This window comes from Strongylocentrotus purpuratus, unplaced genomic scaffold, assembly GCF_000002235.5.
Source record: "Strongylocentrotus purpuratus isolate Spur 01 unplaced genomic scaffold, Spur_5.0 spur5_contig_810, whole genome shotgun sequence".
NCBI lineage: Eukaryota > Metazoa > Echinodermata > Echinoidea > Camarodonta > Strongylocentrotidae > Strongylocentrotus > Strongylocentrotus purpuratus.
The window spans coordinates 739,175-766,127 of NW_022145514.1; the positions used below are offsets into that span (position 1 = coordinate 739,175).

Consider the following 26,953-nt stretch of genomic DNA (forward strand, 5'->3'; position numbering starts at 1 on the left):
AACTGACGAATCAATACATATGCATACTTCGATACAACAAAGACATAATTAGAACATGTAATTTGATAACGTTTGTCGAAAATTCCAGTTTTCTGAATTTGTATCTTCATAAATGACATCATGTTCTATTGAAAACAAAGAGTCGTATATCATTTAACGCACTTAATGCATGACGCAGATAGAATTTTAGAATCCCTGTCTCTTTAAATTTTACTTGTCTTTAGCTAAAACAACCTATAAAGCGCCAAGCTGTAGATAGGTTGCAAAGAAAAAGCTGTAGCAAGAGATCATTGAGTCAGATAAGATCCCTTTATTACTTAATACATGTAAAACTGCATTCATGATTCTAACCTGTTTCGCTCTTTAGTGCATTCTCTATCATTTCAAAAACACTTTGAGTTGCTTGAACGCTGCAAAAAAAAGCTGGGTTGTTACGAATACATTGCTGAAGAAACTATACAAACATACATTAATTTTGTTCATTAAAAATGTTCTCTAATATTCAAACATTGAAACATAATGTTAAAATAAAACAAAATGATACAGCAATTTTAGGCACTTACATGCATATGCAAATTTTTTTGTTGTCACATGTACATGTACAGATGATCATCGAAATAACTGAAAGAATATAGACCTATATAAGATAAGTTTTTTTGTTCATACATATAAATTCTATACAATATACATGTACCACAATTTGCGCGAATTTAGGACAGTACTTGGAAGATGTAGTTATTTTGTACAAAAGCACAGCAAGACAAGTTTGTTCAGAGGAGTTGCTCTCGCTCTCCCATTATCAGTGTCAATATTCCGATGAAAAACATTGTATATAGGAGAGACTTCTTCATGTGACTTGAGGACGTTCCCCTGCCTCCTTATTTTAACAATAATTCAGACCAGTTGTTCTCAGAGAGTAAACATTCTCAACAAGTTCTTGAACTTGATACAGCTGATGATGTCTTTGGTCCTGTTGACCATGCAACTTTCCTGGACAGCAGAATTCTCTAGTGACAATCCCGGTGTTGGTCATTGAAAGGACGTTGCAACCTTCAGGTCACAACTCGGCTGACACAAATTGATCCCAACAGTCTGTAATGCCAACAATTGACGAGGACAATGTCCATGAAATGAGTTTGCAGAACTCACTTAAGGCCTTGCAGACATTACCTCAAAGGATACAATGTGATCTTTTGAAGGCCAAAGATCGACACTGAAATGTTGACGGCATATCAAGAAGGAAACCATTGCTTCATGCATCCATTGTCTTTGAATTTATAACACAGTGACAGCTGTACAAGATCATCTAGATGCGAAAAATTGATGCTGTATCCTTTTCATCTTAAATGCTGTGATGGAGAATAGTGGTCAGTTGTTGCTTGCTAGCCTTGCCACATTATGTACGATCATCAAACAGAAACACGATGGTAGACAAGTACATAGTTCTACTTGGTTTCAAGTGTTTTTTTTAAATGGAGAATATCATGTCCGACTAACGAATCTGAACTGTGCAGGCCTGTCAGGAACGTTGGTGAGTCTGAAGATAAGTTCCATGTCTTCCTCATGGTGCCACTCAATCTTGAAGTTCTGAACGATCTGTAAGAAAAGAGAAATAAGAAATGAAGAAGATGAAATTTATTCATAAAATGACCAGACATTTTTCTTACTTGCAATCGGCTAATGAGGACATAATTTTTGAGAAATTCTTGCACATACTTTACTTTCCCCAGAGGCATGATAGACTGGACGTTAAAACATCAGTCTTGGGAATGGGATATATCCTGGATTGAAAAACCAGGTCAGTCTGCAAGTACTCCAGGAAATATGCTATTAAGCCTCATCACTGTCACTCCAATGTTCATGAAAGAAGTAGGTCTTGTAATTAAACCAGATTCCGATCTTTTCCCACGTCAAGGAAAGTAGAATCTTGCCTCAAATTATTCTTCAAACTGTCTCCAAACAAATGAACTAACATCACTTTTGCAAGAGAAATAATCATTGTCAGGTTTCTTTATACAGAGAAGCTTTGAAAGCAAAAGAGGCACTCCTAAAACGTGTGTTTCATATTTTGGCGGCAGCGGTGGGATATACACTGGACATTGCATTACAACCAAGATACATACCTTGATCAGCATGATGTAAAGGTCCTGTTCGGCCATCCGCCTGCCCGTGCACATCCTGGAACCATAACCGAAGGGAAGGATGAGATACGGGTCAATGTTCTCACACTCTGCATCGCCTCTCAGCCATCTCTCTGGTTTGAACTTCTCTGGTGAGGGGAAGTACTCTTCCATGAGACCCGCAATGCAGTGAATCCTCACAATGGTCTGATATAGAAAGACAAAATAGATGATTATTTTACTATATATTCTTTGACTATATATTCTCCATAGGCATGTTCTTCGATTTAATTCTGATTCAGTTCTTTCTTATTGATGCAGCTATTTAATTTTGTTATTCTATTTTATTCTATATTTTTGGAAGTAATTTTATCTGTCGTCTTCGCTCGAGATACTGATTGTGGTTAACCGAAGAGAATTGGTGTTCTCAAAATATCGATCTCCATTTTCCTTTCAAAAAGGATTTCACAGTATTTAGATCTTCACAATCATAATTATACAATCAATTTCGTATTTGTCATTCCACCTTATGCAGTAAATTTTAAAAGATATTTAATGATACTTACATCAGGAGGGATTCTGTAGCCAGCAAGAGCGATCTCTCTTGATGGTATCCTGTTTGTTCCATCAACAGTTGGGAAGACCCTGATAAACAAATTCAGAAAGAAATTACATCAATATAGTATTGTATCATCAACAAATCATTGAGTGAGTACTAATGGTAATTGAATACGAAGAGAACCTTTTGCTTTTAATTGTAAGCTGTACACTCATATTTTTAACATAATAAAATGCATAAAAACAAAAATGTAAAAATCAAATCATATGGGGGGGGGGGGGGGGTTAAGATCTGGTTATCTCTTTCACCATACCTCCCGAATATACTGGGTTCTCAGAATTCTTCTTTCAAGTTCAGGGTAACACAAACTTTTCTCAAACCATTAGTCAGTCTGGCGCCACCTAACGGGCGGACCAACATTACAAATATCGCCACAGTTCCTTACATGATCGCATCATCAAGAACTAAAAGTCAGAATCAAGGTAATTACCTGACAGTTTCTTTGATGCAGGCCTTGAGGTATGGAAGATTCTGTAACGACTGAGCCGTGATCTTTGTTCCTGGTGGGATGGCTTGGTTAATCTCTTGAAACACCCTCTCTTGGACCTCTGGGTTCTTAGCTAAGCAGTACAAGTTGAAAGCCAAGGTACTCGCCGTCTGCGAAGGGGAAAAGTGTTACAAACTCGATCAAAATTAATGATACAGTTACATCTGAATTAATTTTGTATTGATGGCGGATTTCATAAATAGTTCTTTATTGGATACCAAGTGTTTACCGTAAAGTGCTCTGAGTCAGGCCAATCTAAAGTATGATGTACGACAGCGTGCCCTTTGCTTTGGGGGCATGTGTAGCGGAACGGAAAGAGGAATACAAGGGCGTTTTATGGCACGGAAGCACTGCAGGACTCGTGGTCTCCCCTTCCCCAAATAAATGTTTTAGTCTTACCGTGTACTAACGACAGCGATTACATTCTCACTTGTGACAAAAACTCACCGTTTCAACTGCTGCGATCATGAGGTCGTTCATGAGGTCGCACAGGCTATCAATATCAAAGTCTCTCCTGGCTAGGAGGCATTCGAGGAAGGTTCCCTCTGATTCTGATTGAGTACTAGTCCCGACAGCTGACTTCATCCTATCTAGTGCTATTGTGGCATACTTTTTCGACATTCTGTGGAAAAATGGGAGAAATTCGTTTATTGACACGTTATTTTTATTGCGTATGTTAACGCCTGGTTTGCTTTTATCGTAATTTCTAATGCAATTAATATTATACTAAGTTACTAACTATATCCGATTCAGTCTTCAACTTGCCTTTGCATCTTTGCGTAAGTTTATAATACTTCCTTTCCAATCTTAGTTATATTTTATTAAAACAAAACATTATTTTGATGGAGATACTTAATAAGAACCGATTCTCCAAACTTGGAATCTTGCATCTATACAAGAATTACGCAAAAATTGTCCTGTTTTGTAAAAAGTTGACACTATTACAGCTCAAAGATTGTTCAAGCATTTTTGCTCGCCCTTATTCCTAATGGCAGCGAATTTGTATTCGGCACTCGAGTTCGCTTAAATCTTTTGACACACATTCGTATTACATCATAGCCATCTACCTAGCAAACTTAACATCACTATTATACATGCCACTAGCTTTAACTTTTGACCTAATTAAGTACGCCGGAAGTTCTTGATATCCAGGAGTTCGCCAAGGCGGTAATTTGGTTCCCGGAGACACAACAGGGGATATCTAATTACAAGTCAAACTAGACTCTATCAACACTATCAAAATTCATGCTGCACCCGCCGGGAAATTTACTTTTGCATGTTCCCGATACTGCGGAGGTTACATAGTCTCTAGGTACACCGTCTTATGTAATTTCATCGGAATATGTCAGTCGCTAGGAAAACTTAAACCAATCGCTCCACTTAACAGTTATTACTCACACTACTAAACTTGCATAAACGATTGATTTTTTGTCGTTTCGAATTAATTCTCACAAAGTGTGACACAGGACAGATAGAAGTAAAATTCACAGAGCGATTGGAGCACATCTTTAATCCCTTCTAATCAGAAAACAAGTGACAGTAGCGTTGAGTAACTACTGATAAAAGGGTATTTAATGTAGCAAAATTTGTAAGGTTTTAAAGCAACTTATGTTTAAGAAACATTTGTATTCATCAGACTCATATTTTTGTTCACGTGTTAATACCGTAAAATGAGACACTTCATTTTTTTCCACGCAATTTTAGCGGGAGATCCAAAGTCGCAGAACTTTCATGCCATGAAATGACTAAATTAGCATCTTGAAATTTCACAACTCGGGACAGTTCCTTGCCACATAATCGGCCGTCGTTAACAATGTGCACAACTTCTCGAAGGTTTTTGAATCAGCGATTATGAAGTCAAATTACCCGAAAAAGTAGTCCTGTGCTTCGGTGAACTTTGTCCATGCCTTGGTGGTGATGCCGAACTTCCAGAAGGGAAAGCTGAAGGTAAGGTCTTTGAGACTGTCAAAGAAGTTGGACACCGAGACGATCATATCTAAGGCCTCAGGGTTGTTATCAAGCCCGGTGTTCAGGCACCCCATCCTCGTGTCAAAGACGATGGCACATACGGCTGTATAGGAAAGGAGAGATGGATAAAAACACGTAATTTAATGAATGAGACTGATAAGAAAGAAACAAACAAATAACAAAAAAGGAGAAAGCAAGTTGGCAAGATCTGTTCACGGAATCTCTTTTTAGTATTAGTGATATTCCATTCTTATGTACGTTTTATGATGCATATCGCATATTTTCTACGCTTCTCAAGTCAAGTGCCGTCCAGTAATGCCGACACCAGTTCGCAGAGCTTTCACAAAATAAATCTGGCTAGGTAGCCTTTTGCAACACCTGGATGCATTGCCTATAAGTACAAACGTACAGGACAGAAATTTAAACCTTAAACATCTCTACTGTAAGTGAAGATAAGAATTCACTACAGAATGGTATTCCTTCTTTACAATTATGTCAATTCTCAAGATAAGTAATAGCAACAAGATAATAAAATCATGGCGACGCATCAATATCGATAAGAGGTACACGTACATTCTAGCGTCCACCTCTGCATTTTGTGGTTGAATTCCGGTACTTCTTGCGATTCGATGTCTTGCGTTTCCTTCATCAGTGTTACGAAGTCGTCTGCACACTCTTCCATGATGGGAATATAGGCGTACACACTCTGAGGCTTCATCAGAAGATGCTGGACAGGTTTGCGAAGCCTCTGCCACTCCTCGCCTTCTCTGTGTTCGGGACAAAACATAGCGTAAAAAACGTGAGCATGGGAAACACAATAATAACCATTAACGCATGTTTGTTAAACAATGATCATTAGATAATTGATTGCTGATAAGGGAAAGCCAAATCAGTATTGATACTGCTCTTTCTGCAGCTCTGTATTTACAAAACACCACGGATCGAACCCTGGATTCAACAGCCGTAAGGGTGACATCAGTGTAAGTGTAACTCTGTCGAGAGGCCGAAGGAACTTCACTTTAAGTTAAATAAATCAAGATTAAAGTCAGATGGTCGATTAGTTTCAAATCTATACCTAAAGAAAACTTCAAAAGCAAAAACTTCAAAGCAGCTTTGTACTCCAAGCACTAAATCCCCTTCTATTTTTGGGGTATGGTATGGTAAATCTGCTGAATGACGCACTTGGGGATTTAAACTGTGCTTGCTCTTCTGACCCTTTAATGCTATAATACTTTTCTATTTGTTTTTTAATGTGCCAGTTAGCATTATGACGGTGGTTCTTTCCTTGACATACATTCATTTTATAAAAGGAGAGAACTTGCAGAACTTTTAACAACTTACCACATATTACTAATTTAGATATACCCGACCCGATTACGTTTAAAAAAAGAGAACTAAGACCTCTGACTAACTTCCTTCGTTAAACCCAATTTTGGACAACAGCTTAAACCGAGCGTTGGGTTTAACTTTTAGTAGATAACGGGCCAAAAATGTAATATCACATATCCCATATCTTTGCAACTAAATGCAAGGTTACAAACATTCAAAAATTTCTTGCTATGCCGAGCAATAGTTTTGGAGAGAGGAAGAGGCTTCGTGGTTGACCTACGTGTTTGCCATGCCGATGTGTCTTTTCCGTGTCCTCCTATATTTGACCATGGCATCTATTGGTGTCCTCTTCGGACTCCTCCCCTCGTTTCTGAACAGCTCCCGGACGTCGGTGGGGTCGATAATGTGGACGTGGGTGACACCGGCCAGGGTTTCCTTGAAGATGGGGCCAAAGTTACGGAATCTGTCCACGGTGGCTTCATGCAGTTTGTCTAATTTGTAAGGGCCTGCATGGGTTCGGAACGACGTTGATTGCATTTAAAAATCACAAACTCATCACGCCATCGTACTTTTGAAACTTTTGAAACTTTTCACTTTGAATTCAAGGAAACCTAGAATTCTTCAATAATCTAATCTAATAATCACTGCAACAAGGTACAATGGAAACTTAACGAATGTTGTACTTTCTATAAGAATATACACGATATTATTTTGTGGGGCCAGTGTTTTTCAAAATTTTCGAAGCAGTTAATATTTTTTTGAATTTCACCTCTTACGATTAAAAAAAACCTCTAATGACTTATTTGCATATAATCAAGACTGCATCTATGAGGTAGAAAAGGACTAAATTATATGGATAATGTCTGACCGAATTGTAAGAATGTATTTTAAAATTAGGGAACAGAGCTGAGAGTTACTTACCCAAACCAGTGTAGTCGAAGAGTGAGCCGAAGAAAGGTACTCCTTTGGGACCTGGGATCTCATCGTAGGGCTTGGCGTCTTCCAGATGTTCTGACGTGACCATTGTACCGACATGTCTGTGCAGGATCTGTTGTGCCATTGACGCCATACGGCAGGCCGATGTCCGGCCGACGCTTGCTGGCAACATCTTCAAGAAGTTTGATCTGAAAAGACACAGATGAAGAAGATTCGTTATAATTTGGACGTAATCGAACAAGGTGGCTTGGATGAGAGTAGTCACAAAAATAAATCAACTTAATCTGTTTGTAATAAAGTATATTAACCATAATACATTAAAAACTTTTCATTGATAGAGGACATCTAAGGACATTCTGCATTCAAAGGTTGAATGTTCTCCGCCGAATGTTCAGATTAAAACAAGTTATTTTAGGAATTCAGCATTGCGCAAAATATTCCGATATGTTGGCTCAAGCGATTAAAATCTTAAAATAAATGTCAGGGATCTGGCTTGATACAATATGTACACACTCAGAGATCGCCGATGGAATTCAAGCTAATGGAGGCGATATGGCGTACGACAGACTCCATCTCCCAATGGTGGAATAGCTCTCCGCGTTATGAAATCTATGAAGCATACAGGAATGTGATAAAGAATATGAATCAACATTGCTGTTTACCTAAATAGACATTCCTTTAGCCGTAGTATAATGAACTCGCGGTTACTTACACCCTCTCTCACATACCTTACTCTTGAAGATCCATCTCTCTTCGCTCTCCTTCTCTCTCTCTCTCTCTCTCTTTCTCTCTCTTTCTCTCTCTCTTTCTCTCTCTCTTTCTTCAATTTTCTTTTTCTATCTTTTCTTCTACTCGATTGGTAATTTAGACGGCTTAACTGTGGGATTCATTTCACCGAACAAATAGTGTCCTCCACCTTTCCCTCAAGTTTCAAGTTCAGCCTTCGTTGGAAGCCGGGGTGATTGACTTGTTGCAGGAGGCGACGGGACCCAGGCCGAGCAATTTGTAAACACTTACTGAGAGGAAAATGGGACAGCGCACATTGGGACAGTTGAAATATGTAAGCGCTCCACCTCTTTCTCCCTCTTTTTCACACGCACACACATGCCCAACGCACACCCACCATCGCGCACATTCCTGGCGTTGCAGGAACGGTACTGGTTACACTCGACGGACGATACCTCAACACCTAGCTATTACACAAAAAAGGCAGAGGCATCATGAAATTCGAAATAAGTTGGAATATATATATATATATAAAGTGGTTGGACAGGAACATTGTAATATTTTTAAATCAGTATGTACGTAATACAACAAAGGACGAAGGGATTGTAGACCGAAAGTTTAATCCGATACTCACGGATTTTGGTACCTCAATATCCAGCTTGCAATTCCAGTGTCAGTGGACTGATGACTATGAGCATAAACCCTTGTAATAGATTTTATTACTAATAAAATGTGCTCACGTGATATCAAAGCAGCAAAATATGATCACAAAGCAATGTAAGTTTGACGTGCAATGCAGACTGACAAGGCTGTAATAAAAATCTGTTGCGTGCAATGGTAATTCATTTACTTCATTCTCTCCCTACTCATTCATCCCGACGTTTGCGACAAGAGGGGCGCTTTAAACCTGACTTTGAAAGAATCTTTCATCCAAACACCCGGCGGTATTCAACCATGAACAGAATCCCAAAAGCAAAAGAGAGGGGGAAAAAAGGCTCTGAATTATCCATCAAATCTGAGCGAAGAATGGAGAAAAAATACCATGGGTATAGAGTCTCTGTGACATGATTGACTTCAACTCCCTCTCATTGATTTATTGACCTACCAAAGAGGAGGTTCACTGACTCCACCAAGTACTAGTCTCAAGCCACCAGTCGCTTTTCAAACATCAAGAGATACTAACGACAATTAGACGAACATGTTGACGACGAGTGGTTCTTGGTTACTGGTGATGCAACTACGAGACCCGTTTAACAAAAAGGAAGAAGAAATAAAAAAATTGTCGTTGATGTGTTTATTGTGGTTGATGAAGTAAACAGCGGTTGCTGGCTAAGGAGTTTTCAAAAATGAAAACAAAATATGATGAAGTAAAGCCGAGCCTGACGCCACAGGCCAAAAAGCAGAAATTTTGGGAACGTGAAAGAATTTTTGCATAAAACAGAAGGTTCATCAAACTGCCTTTCTTGCTCTGGTTTGCTCTTCCACCATGTCGGAAGAGACCCTGATCGGAGCAAACACTAGGTACGGTTCTTGGGAGTTCAAGAGTTTAACTGCTGGTCGGATTAGATGACAAAGAAATGTATTTCTAGTTTGATAAATTAGTCGGGTTGCTGTGTAAAATTCCATACCTCGTGGCTGAATATTAAGCCGTTGAACAATCGAGGATTGCGGTTTCTTTGCTGAATTAATTTTTTCTATTTTGGTCGTAAATACTTGATAATCATAAGTTTTCAAAGCGCCGACGAAACAGGCTAATACATATGAAGGGGAAACAACAACTAGTTTTTCGCAATGTACGCCTTGGAACATATACTCAATACTCAATTTCTATGTGGAATCAAGTTTACTAAAACCTGCTAGCACAGATCCTAATCCCCAAGTGACGCAAAATGAACTATATACAGGTCTTATAACCTTACAGCAGTAAACATTGCACTAAAAATAAAATAGTTCAAACCTGAGGGCTCTATAAAAGCCGCATTGAGGGATTTTACTCACGTAAAATGGCGCTATTTATATGCAGTTCGTTTACTGAAAGTAACCCTGATCGCGCTTCTTTATTCTTTTCAGGCAAGACCAAGTTATCAAACTATAAGCAAAAATTGTTACTCAAAATCGAGTGACGATATTAGGATCAAACGAATAATTGCTACCGTAAGAACGAATTAAAAAGACTAACCCTAAACTCAAAATGCGCTGTAGTTTAAATTTCACCTTTGACAAACTATCAATTTCGCACTTTTAAGCATCATCCCTTAGAAGGGTAGCCGGTTGTAAACAATGGCTATCATATATTAACATACACGTGTTAGACTTTTAATTTTTTGATAAGAGACTACAGATTCATCTTCCCAAATAGAAATAAATACATGCTAAAACAAAGAAATAAGAAAAAAGTGTTTGTGAACTAGCTACACTACTGGAATAGTATCTCGTTTCTCGAGGAATGATCCTACGGACAATGACACTTGAATCTATTGGTTGACACATTGGCTCAGTCTAAACAAACGAAGCCCCGTTTCCCATCCTGAGTAAATATTTGATTTCGGTTCAATTGGAACGACTCAATAGTGCACACACTTCTGGGAAATTAAGTTTAGCCCTACATCACAATTTTGTATTCTCTCCAGTCAATGGCCTTCTAGAGCCAATATATATATCGCAACGTCTCTATTCTTCATCTCATATGTTTCTCAGTTTCTTCCTTAGTCTCCCAGGCATCTCGATATTAAAGAAAACAAAATTGTAAGCAGTGCGAGGATAAAAGCATACCATCGCAAGAGCGTAATACTCCTATGAAATCAGAACAAAACCAGTTACGAAAAATGGAGCTGTGAAGCATGATCCGGGCTGTCGGTAAATTTTTAAATCTTCAAGAATTTGGGAGCGTAAACGGTATTCCCGTTTGCTCCGTTAAGAGGCTAATCGCATAACCCATCGTAAACCCTTCTTTAAACCTCGACCGCATCACTCGAACGTTAGCTCGTTTCAGAAACGATGGTATTGCAAACACTAAAAACACACCAAACTGAACACAAACATCGAGATTTTCTATTTTATGAGGATAATTTACAGATTAAAAACAGAGTTTAAAAAGGGTGATTTTTTACATTTTGTTATACCCTCATGGAACACGAGATTCCTCTGAACACCTTCATGGCCGTCACTTGCTGCGAAAAACGACACCTCATATTTCATGGAGATAATTATATTCTCACTAAAAAAAATTTGAATACACAAGTTTCTCATTGTAAGGGAAACTAAACTCGGGTATACATTTGTCTACATATTTCGCTCACATTTTAATAACTGGTAATCAAAATTGCACAGAATATAAACCAGATGAGCATAAAATGCCTAAGGTACAGACTCAAAACAGAGCTTCCATCAACTTCTCCAATCAGGGAGAAGGCGGATGAGGAAGGCATCCTGAAATTTGATGTGCTAGAAAGATATAGGTCGCACTTGTCATCAGGGTAGCACAGTCAGTATAGGTGCAAGGTAAATACCCCAAGGGAAAGAAGACACCAAGCTTGTATCTGAGACGCTACCATCCCTAAGCTAATATCAATACAACTAGGCAAGGGTGAAGGTGCGAACGTAGGCTCTTATCTTCTGTTCCTGCGAGGAAGAAGCGAGGGGAGGGGCAAAAAGGGGGTTCAAGTGCTAGCATCTAGCTCCTATCCATCACCACGACACGACAGCTAATAAAACACGCAATCAAAATTAGAGAAGATGAATCTTATCAAAATGAAAACAATTCTTTTACTTTTGTTGTTTTCGTCTACGGTAGATCGAAACTCATTATTCTGGCTGTCCAATAAAATAAGTAGTGTTTTGCAGGCAAGATTATATTTCCATGAGAGGTTGATAAGGTTACTGATAACGTTGGGATAGCAAGTAACTCTAGTATTGTTACATCATACCTTACCCCTGCAAAACTCGATCAATCAATGCTCAACGGGTGGCTCCACTTTTTATTAAGATAAATATCTAGAACATAACATCCATAAGCAATTCACAAACGTTACTAACCTGAAATAATACATGACGTTTGAAGGAAAGATAATGTAGTTATTCACCGACTTTATGCTTATTACGTATTAATGTGTCTTCATACGATGTGAAGGGACTCACAACAAATCCAAGAACAGTCTATTTGCACTTCAGGTCTTAGGAAAGAAGATTTATTTCGTTTGTCAGTAAATCATGACGACTGTCCTTGCTTTACCAAACGGTCGGATCGATCCGATCCTCTAAACCTCTTGGACGATTTGGTACCTCTTGGAGTCAGGCCTTACTATATATGGGACAAATATGCACCTCTCATATTCTCCACACCAACACCAAGCATCATCAGCGAACCCCTCATCAGCAACAGCAGCATCGGAAGTAGCAGCAGCTCCAGCGGCGGCAAGGGACGATATGACATGACTGGAGTATTTAAGCCACCAATTAGCGCGGGACCCCACTTGTAAGGGGGTGGTTGGTATTAAGCTGTCACTGACACTTGGAATGCGACACGTTTCGACCATTCCCCTCCCGTTCTCCTCCGCCACGAGATGGTGCGTGACAGATTACCAGCACAACAAAAAAAGAAGAGGGAGATACGCGGGACCCCGTGCCAGAATATTCTAACATCCAGACGTCACGGAGTTCAAACGGCTATACTTATTCTCATTTATCAGGTAACAACTAAATGTTTGCCGACTGCATATCAAAAACTTAGACGAGACCTAAAATATTCACAGATCTCGCAGATTTTCACTTGTCCGTTTCGCCAGTTTCTAGCAAATTGACGAAGTGTTTCAAACTGCCCTGACTGCAGAACTGGAGATTGCAGCGCTGACAGAGTTCCCCTGATCTGTGCGAGCTGAAACCGACGAAGATTAATCACCATTTAACATGACCGGGTTCGGAATTTCAGATATCCCACCGCTAACTTGGCCCAGTTTAAGGTTAGCCGCACGTGGTTGGAATTCACATCTAGTTAACCCCTCTTAGGTACCCCCATTCCTGGATAAACCGGTGCTAGAAAAATGCTCATGAAGGATAAACCATCCATTTATAAAATTATCTCTTTGTAGTAGATTATGCCTTCGGAAATGTGTTCGCCGCGTGTGAATGTGTGCGTGTGTGCGTGTGTGTAACTTTCGCATACCACACCAAATTATGAATGGGCCACCCACAAGGGAATCAACACTTAGGGAGTCAATTCCTATATACACCCCATATAGGGTCAGCAGCATATCTCACTGCGGTTAAACCACGGTTTTCTTTGGAGAACTGCATCTCCGGACCGGCAGTGGGGAATCAGAAAGCGCGACGGATTGGTTTCCCGGTGGAGGCACTTTAAAACAATGACCCCAATACTCCTCCACTGATCCTACTTGCTCTGATTATGCAGTTCACTGTACTATGTCTCGGTGAGTTTGTCCAATTAGCTAATACGAAAAGGTAGTGGTACCTGCAAGGGAGAACTGCGCGTGAAGTGACAACCCGCGGCGAGAGATTTGACGATATTTTATTAGGCGATAGGAGGCACCATCGTTGCATACAATCGCCAAAATATTCATAAAAATTAATTCAATTCGGGTATTAGTACCGTATGAAAAAGATAAACATGTACCGAATCTCTACAGCACGTTATGGTGTATTAAGTATTACAAAATAAGTAAAATGAAATGTAGAGTGAAAGAAACAGCTTTATTGGTAAGGAAATTGTAAGGTTCTTCAATAGGCTTGAAAATAAATAACGCACACAATGGTGACATTTATGTGATAATATAAAGACACGTTTCATTCTGTATTCTCCGTCGGGAAAGTATATTTTGCTTTTTTTAGAGAGAGATTTAGTTTTCATAACAAAATGGTTTAAAGTGGACAATTATTATGCTTAACGTTGACATTGGCATTATAAATTTGAGGCAGAACATCTGTGATTAAAGAGAAAGTGTCAGAATAAACCTTCCTTTGTGTTTACTTTTCTCCCTATCTCTTTCATTCATCCCTTTATCAAATATAACTTACAGAGAAAAGATACTTCATGAACTGTCAAAGATAATATCCCACACCGCATGGACGTTCAACCCCTAATACCAATTTTAGTGGGGCCTCGATCAAATTATATTGATATTTAGAGTTCGGCAAATGAAATGTTACATGCTTCATTACAAACTGCCATTCACGAATACTTCCAACATTAACAACTTTCTCTGCAACGCGGAGAGTGTATCCCTAGTTCGCCGAACCTACGCTAAACAGAGAAATCTGGCGTTTGAAGTATTTGGCGCCACGGAGAAGACAGGAAAAATGACAGAGTGGGTCGGTGCACGTTCGAGGCAATAATTGACACTTTGCCTGCGTCTGAAAAGTCAGTCTACTTGGCAGCTGACAAAAGGCTGTGACGTGAATGAATGTGCACTCGTCAGTGTAACATAGCTTGTAATAGGCTCTCATTCGCATGCTAGCTGGCGACTGACACAAGTCAACGACCCCCACACGGAAGTAGATCGGCATGCACACGGGAGAAAGCTGTCTGTTTGAATTACTCGCACTACCCTCGTAAATGCCGTCAGTTCACTCCTCTTCTTGGGCTTGCAGCTCAACGTGAAGATCATTCTCAAGGGCTTCGTTCTCACTGCCGCTCATTTTATGCCATGATTGAACATTCATTCTAATGCAAACGTTCTTTTCATAAAAGAAATGTATGAAAAAAAGGGAAGATATAAAATTTATCTATTTAGAATAAACCATATTGTCACAATCACTTAATGAAAAGAGGTATGACAAAATAATGGGCAACAGTATTTATATATAATTTAATATATATATTTAAATACATATAATCTATTATCTATTTCGTAAAGGACAGACAGTAGGATTCAGTATCAAAGCATCTTTAGTGTCCACATAGAAGTGAAAATGAGCGCCCTTTAAAGGAAAACATGCTTTCAATAATATGGTTTTAACAAAAATACTTTTGAAAATACGGGTCGGCGTTTATCTCGGGAGGTTCTCGTGCTAGTTCTAAAGAAATTGCTTTTGACAGGCCAGAAGTTAAAACGGCTTGGAATTTAGGGGACTATGTCTATTGAATCATAGAAATTGATGGCGCGACTCGCATGGAAGTGACACTATCAGAGACAGTCAAATTATAGCCATGCAGCTCCAGGTCTCCCATGGGTGATTGATCTATCATTGATTTGTCAACAAAGTTTTTCTCTACCATTTGTCAAGTAATTACGTGCTCTGACACGGCCTGACAATAGAGCAAGAATAACAGTTCAATAGCTGGGTAAAGTGTTAAGATTCATTATAGAAAGAGAGAGGTTTTATGGGCAACGCCTCCATTAGAAGCACAGTAATGTTCGGAATCTTCCTTGGTCAATCTTACGTGAAGCGCATACCTTGGCAAAACATTCTAAGATAAATTCCCTGAGCGACCCAATTAGCACTCCCTGAAAGTAAAACCTGGCTTGGGTTTTTATGTTAACATTCATCGAACTCTCAAATATATCTGATGAATGCATGGCTAATTTCAGAACGTGGGTGGTATTTTTTCGCTTTACCATATGCTATTCAATCCCAAATGAAAAGGTATCATTACTGACAACCCATGGAAAGAAGGTGGGAATAGAAAGCAAACAAAATTCTTGAAAAGCCGAAGGACATAACTAAAGACATCTCCAGAAAAGAAAAAGAGAGAAGAGGACAGGACGAGACGCAGCTCTGACAGAAACCTTGTCTGGACTCCTCACCCACAAAAGAAAATAACCATTCGCGTTACTGCGGAAGAGCGGCACAAAGCGTGATCAAAATTCAAAACGATGCCCTGCAATTAATCATGTTATCATCCATGACTCGATGCCAATGTTTGCTGCCCGGGCAACAGGCAGGACAAACACGGCGTTTTCCAACGAACAGCTGACGAGGGAAAGTGACGTGACGTGGGAGCAGCGAAAAGAGAAGGAGCCCCTGAGCCTCAGATGCCAATGACCTTTCGGGAAGTCATTCGCCATGAGTCAATGACACTAGCCATTAAATGGTGGTCTTCTCCGATCAGTCTGATGACAAGAACCTGTTTAGAGTCGCTTTGAGAGATGACGAGAACAAGACTGACAGCCTCGTGTCGCATGGTACCGCTTTGCTAATTTGACAAAGCTGCAGAAAATATCGAAGCCGTGATGACTCTGAGTAATGTCAGGTTTGAAAGCGGGTAATAAGGGTCGACGGTTTACACCGACATGGAATGGTGTCACGTGAACAAATTGTAATGAACATGGAGGTCAATTATCAGGAATTTCCGTTAAAACAAAACGTAAATTCAGTATCACTCTCTGAAGTAATTTAATAGCTTGTTTGCTAAACATAACCCGACTTTGAATCTGAATGTACGTATTAACTTAACGACAGTTTTCTATAAAAAAAAAAAGGAGCCGGGAAAGATAAAGGCGAGTAGAGCTAATCATCACGCACGTGAGATAGCAGGGTTAATTTACAACCATTGGATGAGAAATTGGTTATTCTGGAGCGAGGATATGAAATGGCCTTTGATACAGGTGTGTGACACAGGCAAAGGTCAGGGAGGACAAAACACACAGGATATCACGAATGAATTGATTAGTAGGCAATCAAAGCTCACTTGAACTCCTAGGCTATGCATTCAGTCTGCTAGCATCCATAATTGATACATTTGTCATACACCTCTGGCATCAAAAGTGACAACTCTGTAAAACACTCCATGACTTCTATAGAAATGGATTCTGCAGAACTAGCTTATTGGATGAGGGCGACATCAAGGTGAAAGTGACCAGAAATCTATAGTCATCTGCATCTCTTTCTGACCTCTGTGCATTTTTAAGAAGACTACGACATGGAGTGACCGTAAATATGGGGCTAATATTTTGATTGATGGGGGCACGAAGATGTTCATTGACCTTTTCAACTGGAAGTGCTGTTGCCTGCTGGTAAAAGAGTGCCTCCCTGACGACGGCCTATTCACTACGGTGACAGTTAGCATGCCTAGCATATCACACGACTATTCTTAGGCACCGAGAAGGGTACCATATCCTTATCCTACATCCAGGCACTTCGGATTGCACTGGGTTTCCTTTACACAATTGCTATCAATTACCATTCCAAGTATTCATTTCATTGACCCCACTAAAATGAAGGAATAAAGCGCCCTGTCCAGAGTAAAAAAGTTTGCTATCTTCTTTAGATCGAAAACTATTATGACGACAAATACAGAATAACGGTATCAAGTTGTACAAATAATATGAATGGTACCATTTCGGAACGGACTATGATCTCTTCCAGTGTTAATAGAATTTACAAACTGTGAAAATACATCTTGTGAATCTCACTGAAATCAGACATGAATAGTACAATGATGAGGTGTGGTTAATAAGGAGAGCGCGGGAATTGTTCATGTTTTATTCGGTAACGGTGACGTGAGAATTCTTGGTCCGTGACGTGTATCGAGGCATTCTTCATCCTAAGCTCCAAACCTCAATCTCTTCACGTCATTTTAAACCAAAGTTGAACAGTTGCCAACTGCGTTTCATCAGTGGTGTATGATGTTCATTTTGATGGCTTTATAAAGAGTACTTTGCTCCGCTCGGCTCCTATATCCTTTCTAAGAAAAAGCGTAAGAATGTTAAAGAGACGGTTGAGTTCTGGAAAAGGTACAGAATAATATGTTAGCTTTCCTATTCTGTTTTAAGTAAGTTTATAAAACTAATATAAAAGAAATGTCTCCTGAAAAGAATTGCTCTTCATAATTCCCTCATGTTCGACATAATTACGAGATAAAACAGTACATGTACATCTAAAAAGTTTTGAACTTTCATGCCATATGACTTCGTGCGTGGTCCCATTATGCTCATTTCTGTGTGCAGTTCACATTGTGAATGCGACTTTCAGCAAGATTAGGCCAATTTCTTGTCATTTCAGTGATTCCAAAATATCACAGCACACACCTATTATCTTGTACTACATAATCAATCTGTCCCAATAGCTTCCACAATTATTCTTTCACGATGCAAATCGCATGACCAGAAGTCATCTTCATTATTAAGACATCTCGGCATGTTGCGTTCTGAACTCATGGGGGATTGTCTCCCGATGACCGATAAACGGGTGATCCCTTGACAGATCTTTAGCATCTGTAATGAGGCCATGTGTGATCCATACGTGTAGTCTGCGTGGGTGTCCTGCTAATTCAGATCGTAACATGACTAGGAAAACCAATGACGTGAACATTTCCCTCCCATTAAAAAGACGAAAGATGAAAGCCCAAGAAACTAAATTATTATTTTAGAAATAAAAAAGGCCACATACATTTTTGTAAATGCCATTCAAATTCCGATTTCCGTAAGTAAAGGTTATTTTGAAATGAGTGAACTGCATAGGAGAATCAGTGTCCTAGAAATGCATGCGCTATAAATTAAATCAGGAAACGAGTGACAGAGAGGTCGCTCCCTTAGTATGCATGTCTAAATACTACGGGGGGGGGGGGGTGATAATAACGGTTGTTTAAAACTTGAGGGTAGATTAACAAATTGTTATCGAAGCCATTTTTATTTCAATCCCCTGAAAAGGCCAATGTTTCAATAATTAGAACACGAGAGACGCTATTCACTTTCCATTAGAAAATTGTATATATTCCAGGAAAAGATAAAGTGAATAGTTTGAAAGAGATGAATGAGATCACACCGAGACACACGGAAGATATCTTCCCGCCCTTGTGAAAGCCCGTAATCTTGAAGATGATATTATTAGGTCACCATCTTACTAGGTAAGTCGGAGAAAAGGTTAGCTCGAGGATACTTATCTTTACGCTCCCATAACTTCGTGGATAAATGCTAGGAGGTATATTCTCAAAGGATGATGGGTAAGAAAGAGAGAGAGAGTGGGTGAGAGAGAAGCGAAAAAGAGAAAGAGAGCCTGATGGGACTAGACGATCGGAAGGGGGCACGAGAGATGGTGTCTAAGTAAGAGATAGAGAGAGAGAGAGAGAGGGGAAAGAAAGAGAGAGGGTAGATAGCTGTTTACGTGCACGTCTTATGAAGATGTGAGAGGAATAAAGTGATTTAGTGTTTAGTGGTGATTTCAAAGACCACATCCATATCAGACGCTCCGTAGTAGAGGATATTGTAAACTTGTGGGTTGAGAATGATGGACAGCAATATAGAATTAATGGAAGAATGGAAGATGAGAGAGACGTGGATAGACAGAGAGAGAGAGAGAGAGCGAGAAAGAAAGGAATGGAGAGGGTGAGGGTCAATGTATGTATGTGTTTGGAGGGTAGGGGTTCAGGTGAGAACGGAAGAAAGGAAGAGGTCATCCGAGGTGAATAAGTGACCTCAAATCGCAGGATTGCTTAACACGGTCAGCGCGCTAATTGGAACGCTGCTCGGGGCCATGTAGTGCAGTGTGAAATATTGTCCACTCGATGAAAAGTATGATGATGGCATGCATTGCATCCATTCAAGTTCATTCTACAATGGAGCCTCCGATTCAGCAACAACAGAAAAAAGCTTCTTCTACGAATGTCAAGAACAAGACAATGATGCATCGTCACGTACGTTGCATAAATCTACATTCCCACTTTGCATAAAAGCGACACTAAACCTCCCATTCTTTTAGGTTTTTAGTAAAATTATACAAACCACGGACAATATTTTCGACGAAGCCACATTTTCAATGACAATGGACCATAAGGTGGTAATTCGTTCTGCGACGGCTAAATCCCAGTCGAGGGAGGACCCTTCCAAACGCCTTCATCAACTTGAGAGAGTGTAGCACTTGAACCTACCTTTCCCCGATTGTTCCAGATAAGAAGTATACACTGTCCGCTTGCTTTAAGCAGAGTATTTCTCTTGTAAATTGTCTTTTCCAATGCATTCCGTGTCCGTAGAGAACAGTTTGTGTATCAGGCAGGACAGCTAAGGTTAAGTCTGAATTATTGGGCGGAAGAAATGCCGAGTTCCAGGAAAAGCCTTGCTTTGATAGCTACCGTGGTCACCGGGCGCCATTATTAAAACGGGTTGTTTGGCATGCGGTGTTGGACGTGAGCTATCGGCTTCCCTATACAAATTAGGTGTACTTGCCGGTGGGGGAAGAGTGGTGGCATCTGGAAATTTTCTTCAGGATCAGAATTTTGCTTTGAGGCATATATGCGATTAGGTGCGTTAATATGCTGTATTACAGGGCAAAAGCGTGCTCACACATATCAATGCAAGTTATAATTCTTGAAAAATCCACCACAGCATTAAAAGCATAAAAGAGAAAGTTAGGCCCTTTTCGAATTTTCCCTATGAAATTCCCTATGAAAGGGCCGAATATATTAAATTTGCAAAGGCATTCAGCAATTACAATTTATTATTTAACAACTCATCTCTTCCATCTTCTCGTACTCATTTGTGACGATGCATGCACAATTCTAGAAAAGCAATTTAGTTTATGAATTGGGCCTAAAATTTGACTTTGAGGCAATTAATCTTATAGTTAGACATCTTGTTCGTCCCGATATGATTAATGAAAATGTCATCAAATAATATCCACATAGTGAAGGTATATATGCCAAAGCATTGATGTAGATCCCTTCGTAATTCAAAATCGCTGCAAAAGTACGATTCTATTCCGAGGACTCATGACATATCTAAAGCATCCCGCTGACACAACTCATCAACTGCCTGCCAATTTCGCACCATCTCATCAGTGGAGGAAACCAGTATAAACACTGGGATAAGAGACAAGCGAGGAAACATCAACTGTCAGTGATGGATGGCTTCTAAACAGGAGGAAGGTTTTCGGATAATAACGAAAATTAAAATTGCACAAGATCCAAGGAATTTATTACAAAATATACAAAATATTCTTGCTAAGTACTATTTATTTAATTTGATGAGGCTTCTAGGCGAGCACGAAAGAGAGATACAAAAAGACAGGGTGTATGTCGGAACTACAAGTGTATACTGTCCCGTCCAAAACGTTTTACCTTTATTTTCGTATTTTCTCATGAGTATTACAAAATATATATTATTCAGAATATTTGTGGGCAGTCTCTCTAAAATTCAGTTTCAATGATAATAAAATACAATTGTGGAGAAGATAGACTCTCAGCCAAATAAAGAATAAAAACATTGTGTAAAAAAGAAGAACTTGTATTTAATCATTAGGAATATGTCTGGTTCATGTGACCACAATAGATCAACGTATATTCAATCACGGACAAAAAGGGCAAGGTTTACGCAACGACTCTTACCAATACTATTAATCAATCTTCAAACACAAAATAAAGAAACTCGCCTCAAAATGCAGAAAAACGATCACTAAATAGAAGCTTAGGGTTTTCTTGTTAAATTTTGAACTAAACCTCAAGAATGTTAAGACTTGATAGAAGGCGCTCGGTGATGATGCAATACGTTTCCGTTCAATGCTTCGGTGGCTTTCTTTGACAACTAACTTTACAAAAGTCAACTAACTTTCGTGTAATTAGCCATCACATGTTTTTAAAAAGTATGCGTTCTCTATAGCTGTGAAAATGCTGGGGGCGGCTCCCTTTGGAAAGCTCCAACGAGCATTAAAAGATCTGTAGTGAATTAAAAATATGTTTTCCAAAAGGTAAGCAAAGAAGAGATAATGTGAAAAGAAGGCATTTTATTTACAGTCTACTTATCACGCTAAAAGATACTGACCGGTCTTTTCAGAACATTAGTTTCATAAATTTGAATTGTCCCATCCAACTTTCCAAAATCATCAACAATAACAACAAAGAAACATCGAAAAAATTATCTTTTTTGAAAGAGTAGGCCTACATATTGAGTGCTTAGCAGCCCAGAGAAACTGTTGTCTTCGAAAAATTGCGCATCATCAGGGTGCGATGGCGGTCTTGGGGGTACAAATATATCAAGATGAATATAATAGTGTTGAGATTGAGAAAGAGAAAGCCGCGGAACCCGAAAATATAAATATCATGCTTCTTTATTGCCCAGCCGTTTGATATTGATCGGCCAGATAACACGTCAACCTATTTTCTTGGTCGGATGCCCTTGACAATCGAACTCCATAGGCCGATATAGCATCACCCTCATCAAAAATCAATCCCTTGTTTAAGTCGGAGATTGAACGGTTCGTAGTAACGGGGTCAGGCAGCGGTCATGTACATGTAAGCATCAATTTTTAAAATGGCTCCTCCTTGATTGAGCGACTGCTGGTACAGTGGCCTTTAGTCTGTGGTTTCAAACCATATGCCAACATTTCTAATGACAGAAATGATAGCAATAGGAGCATAGAATATGGAGAAATTAATTGCCATCACGAGTAAAACCTCGCATCATGCACATTCAGGCTCAAATGTGCACAGGCGTAAATTCCACGAAATTTGAAGGCCTGTGACAGCAATTTATAACTACCAAATACAAATAAAGCAAAGACATAAGTGAATAATCATGAAACATGCCATGTACAATCACTTCTGCTGGAATGTGATTTCCAATTCAAGACTCATAAATCATCTTCTCGTGCAAAATGAAATAAAAACACATGGCCATTGTTCTCCAGGTAAACGAACTTGAGGATCGCTCATGATTGCCACCCTGTTTGTCTGAGTATGGCGTGTATTATGTTGAGGGGTCATCCAAAGTTGGATGGCGTACAGGGCTTTTGGGATTCGGAGAAGCAAGAGAGTTGGTGATGAACTACCGGTACTGATGTTGTCAGTTCCCATTATCATCATTCCCATTCTGCTTGGTAACACTGATATCTCTGCTACGGAAAGCACGCGCGCTTTCTACTCTATAAAGCTGGCGACGCCGTTTCCCATAGGATGTCTCCAAACAAAGTTTGCGTTCTAGTACCTATTTTAATGGCTTTAGGTGATCTAATGAAGATCGGGTGTGAGGCAAGAACTAGGTCATAGTCTAACGTTTGATGAATAATCTAAAACAATGTAAAACACTTTTCAGTTCACTTCATAACTTGCCTTATATCGGAAGTTTAACGGTTCGTATGTTCTTTGCTTACCATATAAACTTACCAGGTAAATCGAAATTCAATTGAATTAAAACATTTCTATTTTTCTTACGTCATGTTTTTAATATTCGTCATCGAAGAGAAACCTAAATACTCAGTCTGCTGAATGATGTGAAATAATTATGTAAGACTCATATTTTTTCGGAGCACACATATTATCTTTTTATGATACACTATGTACATCTTCATCACCTGCCTTTCGAGTTGGAATACGTCTCAGAAAGGACACGCGTATAGCGCCCTTCCTCTTTTCTTCCACAGTATTGTCTCTCCTCTCTCCTTTTCCCCTCTTCCTCTCTCTATTTCTCCCTTCCTCTCTCTCTATTTCTCCCTTGATTCATGTCAAGTTAACGTTCCTCTTCATCAATCTGTCATCGGGTCAATTATTGAGAGGGAAACCAATAGGAGAGAATGAGAGGCACTGCCCTGGAGAGCGTTCGCCTTACACCGTGCCATGTCCCTTGGAGCGAGCTCCGAACAGCCCCGAGTTACAGGAGGTTACGACAGGCAATTCCTTCTCTTTATCGCTTCAAAGATGACAAAGGTTCTCGTAAAGACTGCGTAACATGAAAAGCATGTTTCCTGACATAATTATCCTCTTCCAAAGTCAAATCGCCTTGTATTCATTTTGTTCCTGAAGCTCCCGATCTTCCTTTGCTGGTCACTGAATGCAAAGTAAGGGGCCTACTCTAGCTGCCGAGCGTGAAGAGAAGGGTGATTCACACCGTGCTTTCGGCATGGAGGCCCGGCGAGAGACATTTTGAGGGAGATTGGGGAGCTTGCCGAACTTTTATATTGTATTATACTTTCGATATACTTACAATACAAGAACATATTAGGAAGTAAATCGTACGTAAAATAATACATTAATTAAATATGTATATCGTTAGAAATTAAATGGTGATTTTTCTTTTTTCTCAAGTAGTATTACATCAAAATTTAAATTAAAATAAATTAATGAGCTGGAAAAGTCTATCGAATTGCCTAGCTTGAATTTTCGAAAGTATTTGCAACCACGCACCCTTAGCAACCCCCTCCCCCCAAAAAATAGTTTAATAGGGTTAAAGCCTGAAGGTTTCGAGACAACATGACTTTCTTTGATGCTTTGGGATTCGGGCTTTTCCGTTACGGAAACCCACCCTCCCCCTTCCGAACTAGGTCAATCGTGGGGTTCTTGCCCTAGCCCAGACAGATGGGCTACATCAACGAGGGCGGGAGGGTAGGAAGGGAGGGTAGGAAGGGGGGGGGGGCTGAGGAAGACTGTGGATTCAAACCAGCACTCCAAAGCAAACGAGTAATTGAATTATCTTTGTCAGGGCACCATTATGTCTTAGCCGACACACTTTATTTTTCCTGATCGCACCAAGTACATCATTTTGGCAGGAAAAGCACTAAAGAACCACATCGCGATTTGATCATCATTCCCAGTAATGTCTCTCTCGAAGTACACCACAGTGGCGGCAACTCGGTTATATGCATCATTGTAGGTACTTTGTCTGGCATTAATGCATGCCAATCTGACGCTTATTACATGACAATCAAGTACTCGTAAAAAATATTAATACAATATTATATTATCATAAACCTTTACCGTCTTTTCGTATGTAAAGGTCAAGACCATTTAGTAATGAAGATTCTGATCAATGAAGTGTTGCCGCCACTGTGCTGTGTAAAACTTGCATAGCCTATATCCCTTTTTTTGTTCCTCAATACAAGGCTCACAGGTGAAAACATTGAGGCCAATAACCGCCAGAATGTGGTCGTCAAGAACTGTACAAATCAACTCAATGATTAAGTGAACCAGTTCGTGAAAAATCGAATAAATCAAAAGAGACTACGACTAAATAGAGTACACACGGCAAAATAAGCGAACATCGGCTAGTCATGCGACTCACGTGTCGTTGCACTCTTTAAATGAACCGTTTTCCCCCTTCGTTTTATCAAAATGTTCTTGCCCTAGGCTAGTTTTGCTTTTGGTGCTTGATTGCACGCAAATGCAGACACACTGGTTTAATGTTTAATGTTCTGGAACTAGGTCTAAACAACAAAGCATGAAGGGAAGTTCTTCTCTATCCCTTTTCACCACCCAAATCAAGCATGTAACTTGCGAATAACATAAACATGATATAGTGAACGAGGGAGAAAGACGGGGAGAAACAAAATAGAAAGCAATGGAGAGAGAGAGAGAGAGAGAGAATTCAACCGATTCACACATAACTTGTAATTTCTTCTTCCTTTCTTACAACACATTGTCGTGGTCAAATCAGCATTAGATGATGGAAAATTAATAGGCCTATAGAAATGTAAATGTCCCCCTTATCACCGTATGCATTTTGTTTGGTTGTGGATTAATCAATGTATTTCCGATTTGTGGATTCAAACATAACTGTAGCCTTTATTAGGCAGGTTATGACAATTATACGAAAACACAATTTATATTGCATTTGTTTATAGGATTATTCATAGGCCTAGATATTTCTTTCAAGAAAGAATAAGTAGAAACTATAGTTTTGTTGAGCATTTTTTTCTTGATCACTGAAAGTATTTTTCTTTACTATAAATAGTCCACCTTGCCCAGTGAAAATGGAAAACATTTGGTGAATTAAAAAAAATACATTTAGAGACATTACCAAGACAGTAATTTTGTTGTCAAAATATAGTAGTTAGTACTGGACACTCAGTTTTTCCTACTAAAGTCGCAAGTCATTTTTTTTCTAAAGTATTGCAATTTCTTACCGTCAAACTGTGGAAGCTGTCGAAAATAAATTCAGGAACAATCAAGGGCAGACTCAATTCAAACCGTCAAATTGATTTCAAAGGCCATTGAAATGATGATAAAATGGCATTGCACGTGCTTCTTCAGATGATTAATGTGTCCGCGTGTTGCACAAATATGTTCTTCTCAGAGTTATTCTGCTTATATTCAAACAAAGGCTGATCGGCAATGCTTGAAACTGTTTTTGAATAAGTTATTGTCATTTAGTATCAATAACGATCTTCAAACTTCGAAGTATACAGTGGATCTGAATAATGAGGTATATGTTTTTCTTCTTCTGATGACAGAGAAATCTCCAGGTATATTCCACACCACTGCACCTGTTAAAGACCCTGGGTATTACCCCGCAAAACAAACTGTTAAAGATCCGCAAGTCCAATCCCAATGCGAGTGGCCAACTCTCCTAATAGGCGTTCCAGAAAGGCAGAGATATAGCAATAATGCGTGATGAACAAGTTGAATACAGAGAGCCCCTGATCCGCACCTCCTTACCGTAGCACGACCTTATCACTTCTGAAGACCGGCTTTTACCACCCACAACCCCTCGACAGGATACTCCCCTAAACAGATGTACGTAGTAGCATGATTGTCAGTTTACGATCAATTACCCAGTGGCGAACCCACTCTTTTAAAACGGTCAATGAACCAGCCTTCCTGTGTTCCGTGCAGTATCCCTGTCTACATAAAAGGCTAGGGCTAATGCCCTGTGATTATCGCCCTGATGAATAACAATGTATGATCCGAAGTGGCTTGGCCCACCATTCTTTCCTCTTTTTTTCATTCATTACCAGTCCCCCTTCTTCATTCATTCATTCATACAGACAAATGCTTCTTCTCTCTCCCACTCCCCCTCTCTCTCTCGGAAACAAGCTCTATGGTAGCCCGCTCAAGCGTGGACTGATAAATAGTAGACCTACAGAAGAAGAAAAAGACGGGGAGCCAGAATAGAA

The 26,953-nt window shown here is 39.5% G+C and overlaps 1 protein-coding gene across 1 annotated transcript; it reads right to left on the reverse strand.

Moving 5' to 3' along the window:
* Window positions 1-1,471: 1,471 nt before the first annotated feature.
* LOC576441 (cytochrome P450 10) lies at window positions 1,472-26,742 on the reverse strand. Its single transcript, XM_776749.5, has 10 exons — window positions 25,964-26,742; window positions 7,445-7,647; window positions 6,804-7,029; window positions 5,768-5,961; window positions 5,093-5,297; window positions 3,674-3,848; window positions 3,170-3,336; window positions 2,687-2,765; window positions 2,124-2,327; window positions 1,472-1,596 (listed from the first exon to the last, which is right to left on the reverse strand). Exons 2-10 carry the CDS (start codon window positions 7,629-7,631, stop codon window positions 1,483-1,485), a joined length of 1,551 nt encoding a protein of 516 aa, XP_781842.1. The 5' UTR covers window positions 7,632-7,647; window positions 25,964-26,742; the 3' UTR covers window positions 1,472-1,482.
* Window positions 26,743-26,953: the final 211 nt, after the last annotated feature.